Source organism: Pteropus vampyrus, unplaced genomic scaffold (genome assembly GCF_000151845.1).
Source record: "Pteropus vampyrus isolate Shadow unplaced genomic scaffold, Pvam_2.0 Scaffold116, whole genome shotgun sequence".
Lineage (NCBI taxonomy): Eukaryota > Metazoa > Chordata > Mammalia > Chiroptera > Pteropodidae > Pteropus > Pteropus vampyrus.
This window is the reverse complement of record NW_011888897.1, coordinates 446,285-465,234: the sequence shown is the minus strand read 5'-3', so window position 1 is coordinate 465,234 and position 18,950 is coordinate 446,285. Positions and strand designations below refer to the sequence as shown.

General features: G+C 33.6%; 1 protein-coding gene across 5 annotated transcripts in view; it reads left to right on the top strand.

The window, feature by feature from the left end:
* Positions 1-18,950, top strand: part of LOC105295907 — a 108,669-nt gene that overhangs the window by 82,599 nt on the left and 7,120 nt on the right. For all 5 annotated transcript variants that reach the window (XM_023533939.1, XM_023533938.1, XM_011365758.2 and 2 more), the window contains 5 exons: positions 8,184-8,275; positions 9,174-9,272; positions 10,238-10,369; positions 14,420-14,574; positions 15,380-15,492. In XM_023533939.1, coding sequence (XP_023389707.1) covers positions 8,184-8,275; positions 9,174-9,272; positions 10,238-10,369; positions 14,420-14,574; positions 15,380-15,492 — 591 coding nt within the window. The remainder of the gene's footprint in view (positions 1-8,183; positions 8,276-9,173; positions 9,273-10,237; positions 10,370-14,419; positions 14,575-15,379; positions 15,493-18,950) is intronic.

Below are 18,950 nucleotides of genomic sequence, written 5' to 3'. Positions count from 1 at the left end.
GTCAGGGGTCCCCAACCCATGGGCTGCAGATGAGTACCAATCCGTGGCCTGTTAGGAACCAGGCCACATAGCAGGATGTTAGTAGCCAGCAAGTCAAGCTTCATCTGTATTTGCAGCTGCTCCCCAGCGCTAGCATCACCGCCTCAGCTCCACCTCAGATCCTCAGGCATTAGATTCTCATAGGAGCACTGGTTCCTGGTGCTAAAAAGGTTAGGGACTGCTGCTCTTGGTTACTTTCTGTGAAAAAGTGGTACATTTATAGACCATAGGCATTAATTAGATTTGCTCATTTGTTATGCTTACACAAATTAGCACCTGGACAAGGTATTATTATTTAGGGATTGCTGTCAAAATATCTGCACTTATGATCAGTCAGAAGAGATTGTATTGGAGAAGCAGAAAACAGACAGTGAAAAGATGGAGCCTCGGCAAAAAATTCTAATTAGGGAAAAACTATAGTAGGAAGTGTAACTGATGATTACAAGGATGGGCTTTGAAAATGAACAAGTGTGAGCCTTGGCTTGGCCACTGTTAGTTAGAAATATTGGCAAGTTACACAGACTCTATGAGATTCATTTATTTTACTACTAAAGTAATAATAATAATAGCTCTATAACTTTTAGGGTACATAGTGTTAGGTTCCCCGAAGGAAGAACACAAAAAGCCAAAAAAGGGTTAAGTAAAGTTTATTGTAGCAGAGTGACAACTGGGCTGAGCTGAATACGGCGTCAGCCCTGAACGTGAGGGGACCTGAAACTTATATGGGGCTTGAGGCAGGCTTTTTCGGTGGGAATATTTCAGGTGGGTAAACTGGTGGGGAAGGGAGGAAAAGTCCAGTGACACGGGAGGTGAGCATATAGCATTGCCAACCCTGACAAAAGATCCCCTCTCACACAAAGGTAAGGGAGGAGTCTAGTTCTCACACTATGGAGTTAGGGATAGGGACCTCCTGGACCTAACACATAGTACAATGCCTGGGATAAAATACTCTGTACATGTTAACTTTTTATATATCTGATTCTTCCTTGCATGTCCAAAGCATAAAATCACATAAATTCAGAAAGATGCAAATATTGAAAAAGAGTACCCCTGGTATGCGGGGAAAAAAATACCTTAACTATGAGTAAGTAAATAGATCTTCAATATTGTCAAATCTTCAAGAAAGGGAAATAATGTAACTTTATTTACAGATAACTGTGAATATAAATTTGTACCACTGGGAGGCAGCATAATACATTAAATAGGACTTTGATAAGAACAGATTTGCATACAAGTCTTGGCTATATTATTCAATAATTCTGTGACTTTGAACAAATCATGTAACATATTTAAGTTGAGTATCAAGTGGAAATAGTGATGTTTGTCTTGATTACATCACATTAAAGCATGAGAACATTTAAGAATTGTGTTAAAGCATCTATAACTTAAACATATTATGCATCATTCTTCAAACTTCCATTCACAGAATCACTGCCGTTATGAGGTTGTGTAAGAAAACAATAAATTTTAAAAGCAATAGAAGCAAAATTATTCACTGATGAACTGACACAAAATTGGCTCCCCCTCACCTTCTCTTGCCTCTATCTCTGTCATGATATCAAAGACATTGTAAATTGTCTTTCATCAGCTATCAGATGCTAAAACCTGATAATATAGTGCAAATATAATGTACTATGCAAATTAAAATTGCTTTCAAAATATTTAAGGTTTTATGAGAGCCATGAAAGTGATAGATTTGTTTAAAACACAAGCAAAATCGCTGAAAAATGAGAGAATATCCAAGTTGCACAAGTTAATGATTTAAATGTAGGAAATCAATAGGGATACTAAGGAGATTGATAGATATCATAGGAGAGAATGAATTGAAAAACGAAGTATTACGAGACATTCGGTAAAACTAAAATATGGAAACTATTAATTTTTTTAAATGACATGTTATATGATCAGTTTACAAAAACCAAAGTAAAATTGTGCTTTTTTCTATTATAAAATTTTGTTAAAAAGTAATGACTCTCCAAAAATCTCAACTCTAAGAATTACTGCAAAACACACAATTGTAGCTTAATTTTTTAAATTATATGATACATTTATTTTCAAAAATGTTTTGCTTTATTTTTTTTATAGTAAAGCTTACTTAACTCCCTTTCCCCACCACCTATTATGAAATGTTGGTCTTTCTTTTAGGTCAGTTTATATCAGTGGCCTTTTCCCAATACTAATTAAGCTTGTATATTGAAGACTTCCAGTACATATTAAGATGACTTATTTAAAAAAAAAAAATTAGATTTGGAAATTGCTAAAATAATTACACATGATTAGGTATATACTTTATTTTTTCCATTCTGTGCCTTTGTATTAACTGCGCCTCATCCCACATTTACCAGTGTTATGAATATATAGTTAAATTTATAAAGTTAAAAACAAAATTTTGAATAATACGCAGTCAAAATATAAAAATGTGCAAGAAAAACAAGTCAGGGAAATTATAATAAAATTCAGAATATGTATATATATAATGACTTTCTTCTTTCACACAATATTGTGTTTATGAGATTCAATTTTGTTGTCAGGTGTAGCTACATAAATTATTAATTTTAATTACTATAATAGTAATTAAATTAATTTTCATCGGATGAACAATTGCAGTATTTCCTGTTGTTTGGGGTTTTAACAAAAATAGCTACAATGAACATTCTTTACATATATCTTAGTGAATATAATCACAAGTTCTTCACTAGTTTCTCTAGGAAAAAGATCTAAGGATAGAATTTCTTACTCCTTGGGAATGCTTATTTTCTATTTTGTTAGATAATATGAAACTGTTGTTTAAAATGGTTGTACATTTCCACCCATGCTAGATTATTGTTGCTATTGCTTCACAATCTCTGATATTTGATAATGTCAGAACATGCTAAATTTTGTCAATTTAAAGGCTATATACTTACATTTCTTGGTAGTTGAAGTTCACATTTTTTTCTGATTATGATTGACAATGATCACCTTTTCATATGTACTAGTTATTTGGATAACCTCTCATTGTGAAAACATTTTCAAATTTTTTTCTCCATTTTTGTTTGTGGGTAGTCTATATCCTATTTCTTATTGGTGTTTTTTTTTAAAAAAACATATTTGGATGCTAGTCCATTGTCCATTGTGAATGTTGCAAACATATTTTCTGATTTTACATCTATATTCACCAGAAATTTGGCTTGTAGTTTTCTTTTCTTGTAGTGTCCTTAAATGGCTTTGATATCCAGATAATTCTGGCCTCATAAAATGAGTTTGGAGTATTCCTTCTTCAATTTTTTGGAATAGTTTGAGAAGAATTGGTATCAACTCTTCTTTAAATGTTTGGTAGAACACCTCATCAGACTGCTGAGGTGCATGGCACTGACAACTACATAGTCCTTGGTGAGTGCTGTGGGGGTCCTCAATGGTGTCTCTAGGTCTAGTAAATAGGAACCAGGGCAAGCAGCAACTGTGAAAATAGCCAGCGGTGTATACACACTTGGCTGCAGGGGCCATCTGCAGGTGCCTTTGCAGTGACAGGGCCAGTTGCAGACACGTACATAGTGGTGGGAGTATCCTGACAGTTGTGGATGCCTTGGCATGCACTACTGGGTCTCACCTTGGTGCACAGTGGTGGAGGATGGTGTTGAAATTCAGGCTGGGGGAATGCAAGTATACAGCTGGAGAGTTTAGCTGCTGTTGAGCTCTGGGGTGCAGGACAGTGACAGGAGTCAGAGTCAGATCAGGGCCCACAAACAGCTTTGCTGTGAACATTTACATGCATTTACATGGCTGTAGGATCTTGCCACACCTACGGGAGCCAGTGATGGGAGTTGGACTAGTAGTGTTCACGTGCACAGCTGGAGGGGTTAGTTCCAAGTGCACTCACATTGGTGAGAGACAGCCGTGGAGGTCTGGGCTGGTGTTTTGCCCTCAGGCAGCCACAGAGGCCTGGGCTGGCTTCCTGTGTCAGTTTTGGTCCTGAGCTCCAGCAGGGTCAGAGAGGAGAAAAGGGAGCCAGGAGCCAGAGCTGGGAGGCGCTTGGAAAGCTCCACTTGTGAGCACGAATACCTGTGGGATGAAAATTAGGGAGTCTGCCGTGGCTGAACTGACCTTTGTTCCGTTCAGTGGTGAAAGCTGCTGGAATTCTCTGCAGAGAAGATCGCTGGGAAATACAGTCACTTCTGTTGTGTGGGATACTAGTAGCATGCACCCGCGCCCCCTTTCTTCCTTGTCCCTAGCCATCTGAACAGCTTCAGCTGGTCTCTGCTGAGGTGAAACCAAAGGAGGTTGCTCGCTCCACTCTGTTTCCCGGCAAGGAGAACTCTTTCTAGCCGGGGAGTTCCCTCTTGGTGCTGAGTAATGCTGGCCTGGAGAATAGGATGATGCAATTTAAAAGAACTGTTCTTCCTTCCCTTTTTATGGAGTCATTCTCTTGTTTTTTTTCACCCACAGTGTTACTGAAGTTTCTTAAGTGAACTCTAAATCTCTCCCAGAACTGTTTTTTGTTAGTAGAGAGCTAATTGTTGATTTTTGTGGGAGGACTGAGTCTGGCATCTCCTATGCCACCATTTTGGTGAGCAGGTCTCTCTTTTCTTACTTTCTATGAGTTGAGGGCCATTCCAGCTTTTATTTTTATTTATTATTTGTGCCTATAATACTTGGTCTTCCTAGGTGGTCTTCTATCCAAGTAATAACCAGGCCCGACCCTCCTTAGCTTCTGTGATCAGACATCAGGCTTGTTCAGGGTGGCATGGCTGTAGACCATGGACTGTGGCTCCACTAGGGTGCGAACCTAGGACCTGCATGTAAAGCAGACGTGCTAACTGCTACACTATGGAACCACGCCCATTTCCAGCTTTTAGAAGTTGCTGCCTTCCTGGGTTTACTGTTCCCTTTCTCCATTTTCAATACCAGAAACGGTGGGTTGAATTTTTTGAATTCTTTTTATATTCCATCTCTTCTGTTATCCTCACCTACTGTCAAGGACTCAAATGATTAGATTAGGCCCACCTAGTTGATCTATGATAATCTCTTATCTCAAGACCCTTAACTTTAATCACATCTGCAAATTCCCTTTTACTGCAGAAGAGAATATATTCACAGGTTCCAGGAATTAGGGTGTGGACACAATGAGGGGAGAGGGGACATTATTCTGCCTACCACAGCATTAAACTTTTATTATTTTTCCTTCTTTCGTTCTGGCACATGCATTTTTATTTTCAGATTTATTCTTACGAACTTTATATTTTAATATTATTTACATTGAAAATGATTTACTAACTTTTTGTTGTTGTTGTTTGGCACATTCTTTAAACAATTTGTTTCTGCCACAGCATTTCCTCTGTAATCTCTTCCTGATTCCCTACATCAGATTTAGGAATACTCCTTCATGTTCCAATCATGTTTAACTCATGCCACCACTCAGGCACTCTCATTTTGGGAGGTGTTTATTTTTAGCCTATCTCTCTGTCAATTTAATATGCTAATTCTTTTAAAATGAGAACTCAGTTTTTTTCATCTTGTAGTTTTAGTGCTCAAGATTAATGCCTGGCACATGATAGACACTGATTAAATATTATAGGTATTTGTTTGAATGAAAAGCTGTATTTTCTTATGTGGAAATCTTAAAGTTTTATTTTTCCTCTTTTGTTCTTGCACGTGATTATGAGGCACAACCCTAAAAATGTTTTAGTTCTATTAGCTCATGGTTTATTTTCAATCATGTTAACTTTTTATCAACACGCGCACACACACACACACACACACACACACACACACACACATACAGGAAATTTTCACAACGTATGGTCAGTTGCAGTGACTAAAGTTTCTATACCTTGTGGCTAAGCTCTGCTTTTCTCTGATCATCAGGTAGAAATAAAATTAGGTTACAGAAGATGTTATCTTTCCTTTTCACAGAAATTGTACTTAATCTCTGACTAGTTTTTCCTTTCTCAGATACTCCAGAAATTGATTCTTTCATTCAGAATTAGTATTGTTTCAAAAATGACCACATAATTATCATGCAGAAGATAATGATCAGAGAACACAACTAAGATAATTTGTACTTGTTTGCTCAGGAAAAAATAATTAATAGTTCAATTGCTTGTTCTGACTTGAGACTTATAAATGCAGTTTTTTTTTTCCTTAAAACTACAAATTGCTACAAAATATGTCAACATTTGGATAAACATTTTCAATTAAGTAAAAAGAAGTGCATAGATTTATGTATCATCCTATATCTTTCCTCACTGTAAGCCAATAATTAAAAACAGTCATTCTTTCTGTGTGTTGTAAATTTGTATTCATCGAAGAAAAATAGGTAGCAGATGTTTTTAGTAAGTTTATGAGATTACTCTTTTTCCAAATATGTCTCCTCAATCTTTTTTCCCAGTCTTCTTTATTTTAGAAAAGACATGTTTAATTTCTCTTATTCCACATTCACTCCTTCTGTAATTTCTTTAGTTTTTTTCAGAAATAGATTTCAAAGATAGAAATAACTGTCTAATATGCAAAAACACCGTTATTATGCTTCTATATGTCAATCCAAAGGTGTAAACATTTGATGGTTTGTGTGATAAATGAAAAAGCATTTCGCTATTATTTTAAAGTGATTTTAACTTATTTTTATTTTCACATTTCCATTTTCTTCTCCTTTGATATAACTAACTTTTTTATTGTGGAAAAGAATAACCGTATGCTTCAGATGTTTGGTGGCGATCACAATCTTTGGACTTTGCAAAACCAACGAACAAACAAACGAACAAAACAAAACTCCCAAACAAAACACCCTTCACATGATTGGCTGAGTCACTGAAGAATATTCTTAACAAGCCGAGATTCCTATATGTACAAAAGAGCCTCAGGGAACACTGCACAAATAATGAGCAGAAATGAATAGAAAGCACCTGATTTGTTTAAAAGTAAAGCTATGATTAGAGGATTTTAAAACATCTAAGAGTTATCACACACGTGCTATATACTATAGAGCTGCATCAAACACATTCTCCTCAAGTATCACAGTGGTCTTCAAAAAATTACTTTAATGAATTTAACTTTATTTTTATTTATATTCTAATTTTTTTCAGCATTACTAGGAAAATAAAAAGTTCAGGGACATGGATTATATTCTAAAAATGATTTTCCCAAAAATTTTTCCTTGATATTGAACTTTTTTTTTTTTTTTGCAGTAAGAAGCATTAAGTATAAAATGAAGTTCCTCTTGATCAGATTGGCATTTTATAAAATACTCTAACCAATAATTGGAGAATGCACATTCTTCTCAAGGTCATATCCAAAATTCACCAGGATAGACCACATTCTGGGCTATAAAATGCATGTTAACAAATTTAAAAGCACACAATGTGTTCCCAGAATGAAGTAGACTTAAACTAGATATCAATAACAGAAAGATTGCTGGAAAATTCTCAAATATTTGGAACTTAAATGATATACTTATATATAACCCATGGGTCAAAGAAGCAGTCTTAAAAGAAAATGCTAAATATTTTAAACTAAATGAAAGTGAAGATACAAATTATAAAGTTTTGTGAGATTCACTGAAGCAGTGCTAAGAGGAAAATTTATGTCATTAAATAAATTAGAAAAGAAAATTTAAAATCAATAACTGAAAGTAAATTTCCCTAGGAAACTAGAGAAAGGAAAGCAATTTAAGCCTATGAGAAGCAGAAAGAAATAAATAATACATGTTAGAGAGCAGAAATCAGTGAAATTAAAAATAGGAAAACAGAAAATCAAGGAAACCAAAAGCTGTCCTTTGAAAATATCAATAAGATTTATCAAGCTCTAGTCAGGCTAAGAAAAAAGAGAAAAGAGAGAAAGTACCAATATCAAAGTAAGAGAATTTATGGCATTAAAAAGATAACATAAGAATACCACAGATAACTTTATATCCACAAGTTTGATAGATAAAATGAACAAATTCCTGGAAATACACAAATTACCAAAACTCACACAATGTAACTCATTCTATGAAGCCAGCATTACTATATAACACTGAAAGCTGATAAAGACATTAAAAGAAGGTAAAACCACAGATCAAATCTCTCATGAACACATATACAGTGCCACAGTTCTTACACAGGGACTCAGCTTTTGATCTGGTAATGTCTCTCTTTCCATCTAATTCAGATGGATTATTCTGTTTATAGGATGTTTGGTCCGGTGCAAAATCCAGAGAGATCGATGATGCAGAAGCCACCAAAACATCCCCATCATTGCCAACACAAGTGGGCACGCAAAGGTAGGAATCTATAACTCTCCATTAGACCACAAATTATATAGCTAGGATTTTCTGTGGGTTTTTTAATCCCAGGTTTTAATGAGAACTTTTAAGAATGTAAACTAGAGTCTATTTTTCAGAAAATTTGTTATCTTATTTTGAAATAATATGTTTACATAGATGTCTCTGCACCAGATTGTATGGTTTCCTATCTCTGTAACTCTCACATCCAGCCTAGTTCCTAGCATACAATTTTATAAATACTGTTCAATGGAATGTAATGGATCAGATTTGACATGACTTGGGTTGAAAATTGTGAAGGTGTTATAATGCTTGTTTTATTGAAGCAAAGTATATAATTATAAAGATCAGCATCTGAGTTTTGTTTCATGAATTGATATAAATATACAATTTCTATTTCAAACAACATTTGGGAAGATAGCTAGAATACCTGATCTTCCTTATGTTTCTCCACTAGACACTTATTTTTATTATTATACCATTATTTTGGTGCCACTTACATTTTACCTTCCTGTCCTCAATCCCATGAATATTATCTGTGTAATTCAGTCAAAATGTAAATAAAGGCAAATGACAAATTTTTATGGAAATGTTTCGACTAGCCAGTTAATCAATTAATATCTTCCCATTTGATTGTTTTGGAACAGAAGTGTTAACATAAGAAAGATATTTAAATAAATAGTAAATAAAGCATATTGACCTTTTATTTAGAATTGATAAATCTGATTCTTTAACGATAATTAAATATGTGTTCATGTCAAGATAATTTAAACAGAGATGGTAGATTTCTTCTCCAACCTACGACAATGTTTATCCTCAGAATTTACATTCCTATGACACATTTTCAAGGTCATTTTAAATGTTGAAATGTTTCAGAAAGAAAAATTAATCATTACAGATTACCCTGAATGTCCAAAGTGGCATCTGACTGCTCTGAGAGTGACCAGCATTGCACTGGTTATACTTGTTGCTACAGTGATAGGACTAACTCTTTGGGGTGAGTAGATCGAAAGGTGTATTTTCAACTATAGAAATTAACATATTTCTTTTGGAGTTTACTTTTATTTCTCTCACTTTTTTCAGAATCATTTTTCACATTTGCCTGATGTTCTCTTTCATCATTTTATTACATTGGCATTAAATAACACAGTTAATGATTTCATTAATGACACAGTTAATGATTTCATTAATAATTAGTAGTTTTTCCCAATAGAGAAAATGCAATAAGCTCATTAATTTACAAACTCTATTTTGTTTATAATTTTAATTAATTGGTAAATGGCATGGGCTTGGCAGTCACAATTCTATCAACTGAAGTTTCATATTTTGGTGAAAGCGCTTAATTTTATAAAAACTGATTGTCCCTTTAAATAAAACTTTTTGACTTTATAAGTGACTTGATATTTTGAAGTTTAGACAAAATTTATGAGCTGCTTGAAAATTTAAGGCTCAGTTAAATTTAAGATCTATTTCTAAAATGAGCTCTACTTCAATAATAGCCATAGATAACTACGTCTGTCATTGTTTCTATTTGTTGTGACCTACATGTTAGAAGTTTGTCTAAACATTTTATATACATTATCTTTAGCCTTACAACTCTAAGTTTGTTAAACATTTCCCCATTTTATATATGAAAAAAATGAGAAACAGTCTTCATAATTAGTTCAAGATCACACAGAATTCTAACCTATCATATTAAACAGATGCAAATTTAAATATATTTTAAATTTATTTAAATAATTTGTTTTTATTGTTTGTTTCTACTTTTTATAAGTGGAACTCTCCTGTCTATAAGTTTATTCATCCTTTGTCAAATTAGAGGGTTGGAATGCTGTAAATAGACTTCCTCTCAACCAGCAGGTTGTGCATTCACTTGCAGTTTCATTTTAATGGATATTTAAAAGGCACAGTCTTATATTTGTAGAAATCTAATTAGTGTTACTACTTTTCTTTATTTCTCAGTGTGTCACCTAAGAATACATTCTTTCAGTGATAACTACAGTATGAAGATGCTTGGTAGTGAGAATGGAACCAAAGATTGCGATTGTATGAATATTCCTCCCAGGAAACAGCTGGGAAATACAAACTTCGCAAGTAAGTGGTTTTATTGCATTGTATTGTAGGAGAGAAAAAAACTTTTTTCTCTACATTCTTAAGTTTAGTACCTGAGAGCCTGTGAATTAAACTGACAAAAGCACAATTAACAGGAGAAAAACATTTACTTGTATGCACTAGAGAGCTAACAAAAGAAGTAGCTAGCTCAAAATGGTTACAGTTAAAAGCTTATACATCTAACTTAGCAGGGAAAAGGGAGGTTGAATAAATTACTTCTGTGGGAAAACATACTTCATTAAAAAAGACAAGTGGTTTTTTTTTTTTAAGGAGAAAAACAAGAAAGAAAATTTTTTGTAGCGTCTGTTTATGCTCTTGCTGTAGTCTTTCCCTCTTCGTGGCCATAAAATTTCCCCCGAGAAGGCATTTAGGGTGAGTCTTTTTCCCGGAGAAATAAACCACACAAAAGAGGAAATTTATAGCAGCCTCATTCCTCAGAAGTTTCTATTTTTAGTCAAGTAAGGGGAGCTCAGAGGAGCATCTGCTGAATCTCAGACGTCTTCAGTTTAAAATAACCCTTATACCGAAAGGGAATATCTTGGGCTGGCGTATTTAGACCTCCTTCAGTATTTTGAAGATGATTTTCTTATTTTCACTTTTTTACCTTCAATTCTGCTTCTTGTTAATCTGTTCAGGTTCACTGCTTAGAAGATACTTACTCTCAACTTGCTCATCTTACTGGTGCTAAAACTCTTCTCACATACCAGTCTCTATCAGCCAACTTGCCGCTACTTTAAGTGTTGTAATTCCCTTGCTAGGTAACAAACACATCACTGACTATCTCTTTTCATTTTTCAATTTCTTAATTTATTTATTTGACTTCATATACTTATTAAGCATATACAAAATACTTGATCTGCTGATGAGATGGCAAAGAATTTAAGAAAAAGTCCTTGTTTTAAGAATCTCATGGTCAGTGTTAGCGATAGTAAAGATAGAGTCGAATAGCACTACCACATGTGGTTTAAACTGATAAAATCTTTCTTAACAGAGCTTTAGAGTAGCTCTTGCATGAGGCATTATATCTCTAAAGGTAAGATGTGGACAGGAGGTGAAGTGTAAGTTAAGGATGACATGATAATAATTATTTGATAGCAGTGGAGTCATATTTCTGGAATATTTATTTTATTTGATGAAAAGTAATCCAGATAGTAGCATACTAAATCAAACTCACAAGTACATTAACAGTTAGAATGTAATAACTGCATGAAAATTTAAGATGAAATCAATTTTTCAGGAAACTGTGTGTAGGAACTTAAGGAACAAGTTCCTTGTTCTTTAGAGTTGGAGATGATTTGGTGGAAAACTGAGGTGCATTTGCCTACAGTAGTTTAGTTGATATGGTTGCCTTCTACTTTACTACCAAAGGACATTATACTAGCATTTTGTAGTATCTATTTTTATCTATTTGGTAACACTTCTATACGATAGTGATTGCTGTTTTTATAATTATTATTTGTTACAATAAGCAATTAAGGTGTTTTAGATTATTCTTTAAAATTTATAATGTCAACAGATTGAATTGTACGGCATTTGGAGATCAGTATGTCTCACAAAGAAGGGTGTTTCTAACTTACTAACGTTCTGTAGATCTCTACTCATTCTCCATGCTGCAGCCATCAGAATCATTCTGAAATACAGATCGCTGGCCAGGGCTTTCCTGTGCTTAAAACTCTGCAATGACTTTCTACAGTCCTTAGAATAAAATCTAAACACTTTAACATTTCCACAACATCCTCTGAGTCTTGATTTTCTACAATAGCAGTCTCATTTCTCACAACACAGTACTCTTCTTTGTACTCTAGACTCTGGCAAAACAAACCTCTGTAAAGTAATAAAAGGCAGCAGACTCTCTCAACTTCGAACTTTTCTTAAGGCTGATCTAATCCATCTCCTTCAAATGCTTATTACTCCATTGCAACTTCTTATCCAATGAACCCTTTTAATACACACACACACACACATATACACACACACACACACAGTTCAGATTATACATGTTAATATAATTGATAAGCAAACATATCATTGTTTTTAGTTGAATTTCTTATATAATAGGGAAATTAAACATAAAATCACATACATTGAATATTTGTATTTTTTATTCTGTAAACTGTTCATCATAAAATTAGGGTGCCTATATTTTCTTATTTATAAATGCTGATTGTAGAGTTAAAAAGTTAATCTTTTCTCACAAGTTACAACTAATTTTTTAGTAAAATCCTACTCCAAACTATAAACTTTTGCACAGTTTAAATACAAAGAATTATACTAAAATATATTTCTAGTCCTTATGTTAAGTTTGGACAATTAATAAATGTATTGTAATGAAATATTGATGGTCATAAGAGTGATAGAATACAATATTAAAATATAACTAATATGCGTGTTTATGATCGCCCTTTTGCCTTAGTCTTTAGTCTTCATATCACATCTCTTTTAATAAGTCAACAAAGTCCTTCATTTTTAAACCCATTTCTAGATTCTCCACACATGCACTCTTCTAGGCTTTTCTCAACCACTTGGAGGCCTTCCTTCCATGTGAGTCCCAGCATTATGATACTCAAGAATTATTTGTTGACTATCTCTGTCTTATCTTTGGCATATCAATAATAGTTCTCCACACTCTAAATAACTATAATTTTCAATAGATTAATTTTTTTCCATTTTACTGTACTGACAGAGCCTGGGCTTTGTTATTGCTGTGGTATGTGACTTTTAATCAAATAAAAAGAAGAGCGAAGTAAATAATTTATTTCAGAGGCTAAATGCTACCATAGCAAAGGGCATATCATAGTAAACCTCTGGATATTCATGAGAACCTAGTTATTTATTTCTGTTAATAATTTATGATACTAAATTTCAGTAAAACTAAAATTTGTCTCCAACTTTGGTCTCAGGTGTATTGTTGAATTAGTTTTCCTGGTCAATGAAGATAAAATTTAGTTTATTAATATACTATTTCAATGACCACTTTGTTGTTATCACTTACAAAATAAAATGCCCTGAGAAGAGAGTTGTAAAGAATCAGAATACTTTGCTGATTCAAAACAGAAACTTATTATGTGATATTTCCCCCCAAATGATGAAATTCATCATATTCTCTCTCTCAGAGCACCCATAGATGCTAATGGTAATAACTAACTTTCATATAGAGCATTTTGTAGTTTATATTTTTACATTCATCTCATTTAACATAAGCAGATCAGACAAGTTTGTACACAAATTTATGGATATTTTAAAAATAATATGAAATATTTAAGATACACAAAAACTTAGGTAGAATGCAATCAATACTTATGTACCTACTATTTAGCTTAAAATATTTGAAAAATTAGTTCATTTGAAACCTGCATGTGCCCATTTTTTATTATAGGTTTATTTTAATACATACTTCAAGTTTTTCTTTTTATGAAAATAACTCTGGTGGTTATTGAGGCATTTAGATACTGGGGACATGTTGAACAGTTGTTTTACAAAGTTACTGATAGAGTGTGTTATAAAATACATGTTTCTGAATCTAAAAGGGACTCTGAAAATGACATTTTATTTTTCCAGTACAGTTTTTTCTTGATGGCTTTTGGACTCTCTGTTTACTTTAAATTTTCCATTGCCCCACTTATTAGTTACATGACCTTGAGTAAGTCACTTAACTTTTACTTTAGTTTCTCAGTTTATACTTTACTTAACCTTAACTTTAGTATGTTTATTTACAAAGAGAAGAACATGGAGTTAATTATTTTATGGATCTCATAAATTTTTTATAAGGAAAAATATTTCATATACTCATGTGCATAATGAATTCAGAAAATTACTTGATGTAGTAGGTAATTTTTAATAAATAATAACTATTATTATTTCTTGCATTTACCTCTTCTAAAGACTGTTTATCAGTGGAAGGGGAGTTCATTTCTTAAAAGTGGGGTAAAATCTTTAACTTTTAAGAAAACAGTTTATAAAATTAATGCAAAATTATTTTTGATATTCAAACCTTGTTCTCATTTGTATTTCTTCCATTTTTTTCCATTTCAGCAAACCTTAGACTAAACTTATGCCCTAATGATTGGGTACAGGAGAAAGGGAAATGTTATAAATTTTTTAAAAATTTTGAATCATGGATTGATACCCAAAAATTCTGTTCAATAATGAAATCACATCTCTTGATGATCCAAGACAAGGCTGAACTGGTAAGAGCTAATTTGCTATGAAAAGTAGCCCTTTCAAAACTGGGTAAAATAGATACATTTTATAATCAAAGAATAGTACTAATAATTACTTCCATTTATTGAATTCCTGCCATATGGCAGGCACTGTAGTAGGCATGTTACAAATATTATATAATTTATTACTCACTATAATCTTATGACGCAGACAGTATTTCTCCATTTCCATAAGAGGAATCTGCAGAACTTGACAGGTTGTATACACTTGCCTATTTTATACTATAAGTAAATTTCAAAGCTGGGATATCCATGCCATCCTTCCACATTACTTGTTTGGAGTTATTTGAGATACTCATCAAAAGCATTACCAATATCCGGCAATATACGTAGTATCTTGGAAGGAAAGACAAGGGCTCTTTAGTTTCATTTGAGTGTAGTATCACTATAGACACCAGTTTTCTTCAAGACTGCACCTTGGTAGACAAAGCAATCCATGTATAGTTGTTGTTCCTTTTGGAAGACTTATTTCCTAGTTTTTGCTTCACATCTTGTTTGCACTCTTTCACCAGTTGCTGTTTATATCACCATCCTCATGAATTTCATTTAGCAGAACATACCTTTACATAATGTATGCAGGAGTCATGCATTTTGAATATCTTTCTATATTTATTTCTTTGCCTAAAAATATAGAAAACCTCTTTAGCCTTCTGAAGATTTTCCTGATTAGAAAGATAAATCTCAAAACCTTTTAAAATCTAGGAAGAAAAGTCAGAAGAGGCTATTTTAATAAGTATAACTCAGTTAATTTCCTTTGGATCTCCTTTCACAGGATTTCATACAAAATAATATACAAGATGGAATCTACTTTTGGATTGCTTTAAACATTACACATCCACAAAAGACATGGACCTGGTTGGATGGCACCCCATTAAATCCACAGTTGTGAGTGTTTGGTATCTGAGTATCATTGGGAAAATATAAGAGCTCAGCAGCCAGTTACTACTGGGGGCTTCTCGAAATTAGGTGTCCAATTTGTTCCTATAAATTGAAGACTTTAATCTGGTATTAATGTGTGGATAGGAAATTTCTCTTAGAGAAATGAAAGCTTCTAAACTTATTTACTTTTATATTTGGGCTTTCTTTTCATTTACCTATAATGCTAGAGGTATAAATATAAAATTCTTTATTTTAAATTCTTTTAAAATGTTTCTTGAACGTTTACAGAATAATCTTTATTTTGATTAGTAGAAGGACTTCAATTATAAAGAAATACTAAGACATAAGTTATAAATAATGCAACAAATTGCCATTCGACTCTTTTACCCTAATAAACAATATCTGTATCTACTTTTATGTATCTCATTCATTTCTGCTTAAATTATATGGGTAGAGAGAGCTGAATCTTTGGGAATTATGTGCTAATTCTCCCATAACAGGCAGAATATCTAAGGATTCAGGGTGAAATTTTCTATTCACAGTGTCAAGGTTTCAGAGGTCATCAAAAGTTAATTAAACTTCTTGAAAATTGTGATCTTTGTGGTGGCATTCAAAAAGAGTGAGAATTTTTTTGGAGAAACATGGCACAGTTGAGAGATGTCCCCAGATCTCTCCCCTTGAAACAATAATAAGCTGAACACCTAAAACTCAACAAAAACACCCAAACTGCACACCAGCCTGTCTGAGTGTGGGATCTGTGCATAAGAGCTACCAGAGCAGAATACACTTCCATTAATGCCCAGACAGAGAAGTAGTCCATTAAACACCATGAACAACCAAGATGACAAGGCATCTCAGAAAGAAAGGGAAAAATCTCCAGAAAGTAAGCTTAAAGAAATAGAAATATGCGACTTAAATGACAAAGAGTTCAGGATGGTACTTCTGAAAAAAAGCAGTGAGTTCCGAAACGAGTCATATCAACAATTTCAGAAATTGAAAAAATGCCTCGATGATCATATCAAGGAGATTGAAACCCTCAAAAAGAACAGAATAGATCTTCTGGAGATTAAAAAAACACACTGAAAGAGTTGAAAACTGAAATAACAAGTTGGGAAATAGAGTCGACCAAATGGAGAAAAGGATCAGTGATATTGAAGACAGAAATCTAGAAATAAATCAGAAGGAAGAAGAGAGAAACTGAAGGATGAAAAATAATGAAAGAGAAATTCAAGAACTAGCTGATACCATCAGGAGAGGGAACATATGAATAATGGGCATTATTGAAGGCGAGGAAAAGGAGCAGGGATTAGAAGGCATTTTCAGACAAATAGTTGATGAGAATTTCCCAAATCTAAGGAATGAACTGGAGCTTGGGATTCAAGAAATCAACACAACACCCAATTATCTCAACTCAAAAAGGCCTTCACTAAGACACACTGTATTAAAATTATCAAAAATCAATGACAAAGACAGAATTCTCAAGGCAGCCAGGGAGAAGGAAATAGTAACTAATAAGGGAAACCCATTAGATAGATTATCATCGGACTTCTCAGCACAAACCTTACAAGCCAGAAAGGAATGGAATCAGATATTTAAACTATTAAGTGAAAGGAACTACCATCCCAGAATAATGTATCCAGCTAAGCTCTTCTTTAGATATGAAGAAGAAATTAAGATCTTTCCAGACATACAAAAATTGAAGAAATTCTCCACTATGAGGCCTGCACTACAGGAAATACTGAAAGGGGTCAGCTCACCTAAAACAAAATGACAAGAAAAAAACCATAATTAGGAGTAAGGTGACTATCAGGCAAATAGAAGCAGAGGTGTGCAACCCTTACTAAAAACAGGGAATTATAAGCTTAAACAATAAGAAGAAAATTGCTATAGCAAGATAATAATGAACGTTCAGCATACATAGGGACAAACTGAGACAACAATGACTGAAAAGGGGAAGATTCCAAGATCCAAATTCGCAAAGGGGAATGGAGATAAGGCATGTGCAGAAGAAAAGGAAGGCTGTATATATATAAAACTATCCTTTACATATTTGTAATGGTAACCACATGCCAAAGATTCAGAACTGGAGTATATAACATAAAACAAGAAGAACCAGAGGACAAAAACAACAGAAGCCAACCAAAATAAAGAAAACAGAAACACAAGGACAAGGAAGCAATGGAAATACCAAGTTACCAGAGAGCAAAAGATAAAAAGGCTATAAGAAGACCTCCTTTTTATAATCACCCTAAATGTAAATGGACTGAACTCATCAATAAAAAGGCACAGAGTTGCGGAATGGATCAAAAAACAAAACCCAACCATATGCTGCCTCCAGGAGACACATCTCAGCTCCAAAGACAAATAGAGACTCAAAGTGAAAGGGTAGAAAATGATATTTCCAGCAAATGGCATTCAGAGAAAAGCAGGAGTAGTGGTATTAATATCAAACAAAATAGACTTCAAAATAAAAAGGTAAAGAAAGATACTGAGGGACACTTCATAATGATAAAAGGAATCATGCACCAAGAACACATAACACTTATTAATAGCTATGCTCTCAATCAGGGATCCTTGACGTATGTAAAGCAATTACTAACAGAACTCAAGGAAGAAACAGCCCAAAACACTATCATAGAATGGGACCTAAATACCCCACTGTCCGAAATGGATGGATCATCCAAACAGAAAATCAATAAGGAAATAACATCCTTAAATGACATATTAGACCAACTGGACATAATTGACAATTACAAAGCCTTCCATCCCCAAACAGTTGCTTCTACTTTGTTCTCTAGTGCACATGGAACATTTTCAAGAATTGACCACATTCTGAGATGCAGAAATAGCCTCAACAAGTGTAAGGGGGTTGAAATCATACCAACCATATTCTCTGATAATAATGCTTTGAAACTAGAGATCAACTGCAAAAAGAAAGCAGGAAGAACCACAAAGACATGGAGATTAAACAACATGCTACTGAAGAATAACTGGGTCAGAGAAGAAATAACAAGAGAGATCAAGAGATGCATAGAAACACATGATAATGATGTGTTTCAAGAGATGCATAGAAACACATGAGAATGATAGTACAACATATCAAAACTTTTGGAACACGGTGAAAGTGGTCATAAGAGGGAAAGTTCATATCATTACAGGCCCACCTCCAAAAACAAGAATGAGCCCAAATAAACAACCTAATACTTCATCTCAAAAAATCTAGAAAAGAACAAATGAAGCCTAAAGTCAGCAGAAGGAAGGAAATAATCAAAATTAGAGCAGAAATAAATTAAATTGAAAACAAACAAACAAACAAACAAAACAATAGAAAAAAATAAATTCCAAAAAAAGCTGTTTTTTTGAGAAGATTAATAAAATTGACAAACCTCTGGCTAGACTCACTAAAGAAAAAAGAGAAAAGACACAAATAAACAAAACCAGGGATGAAAGAGGGGAAATTACAA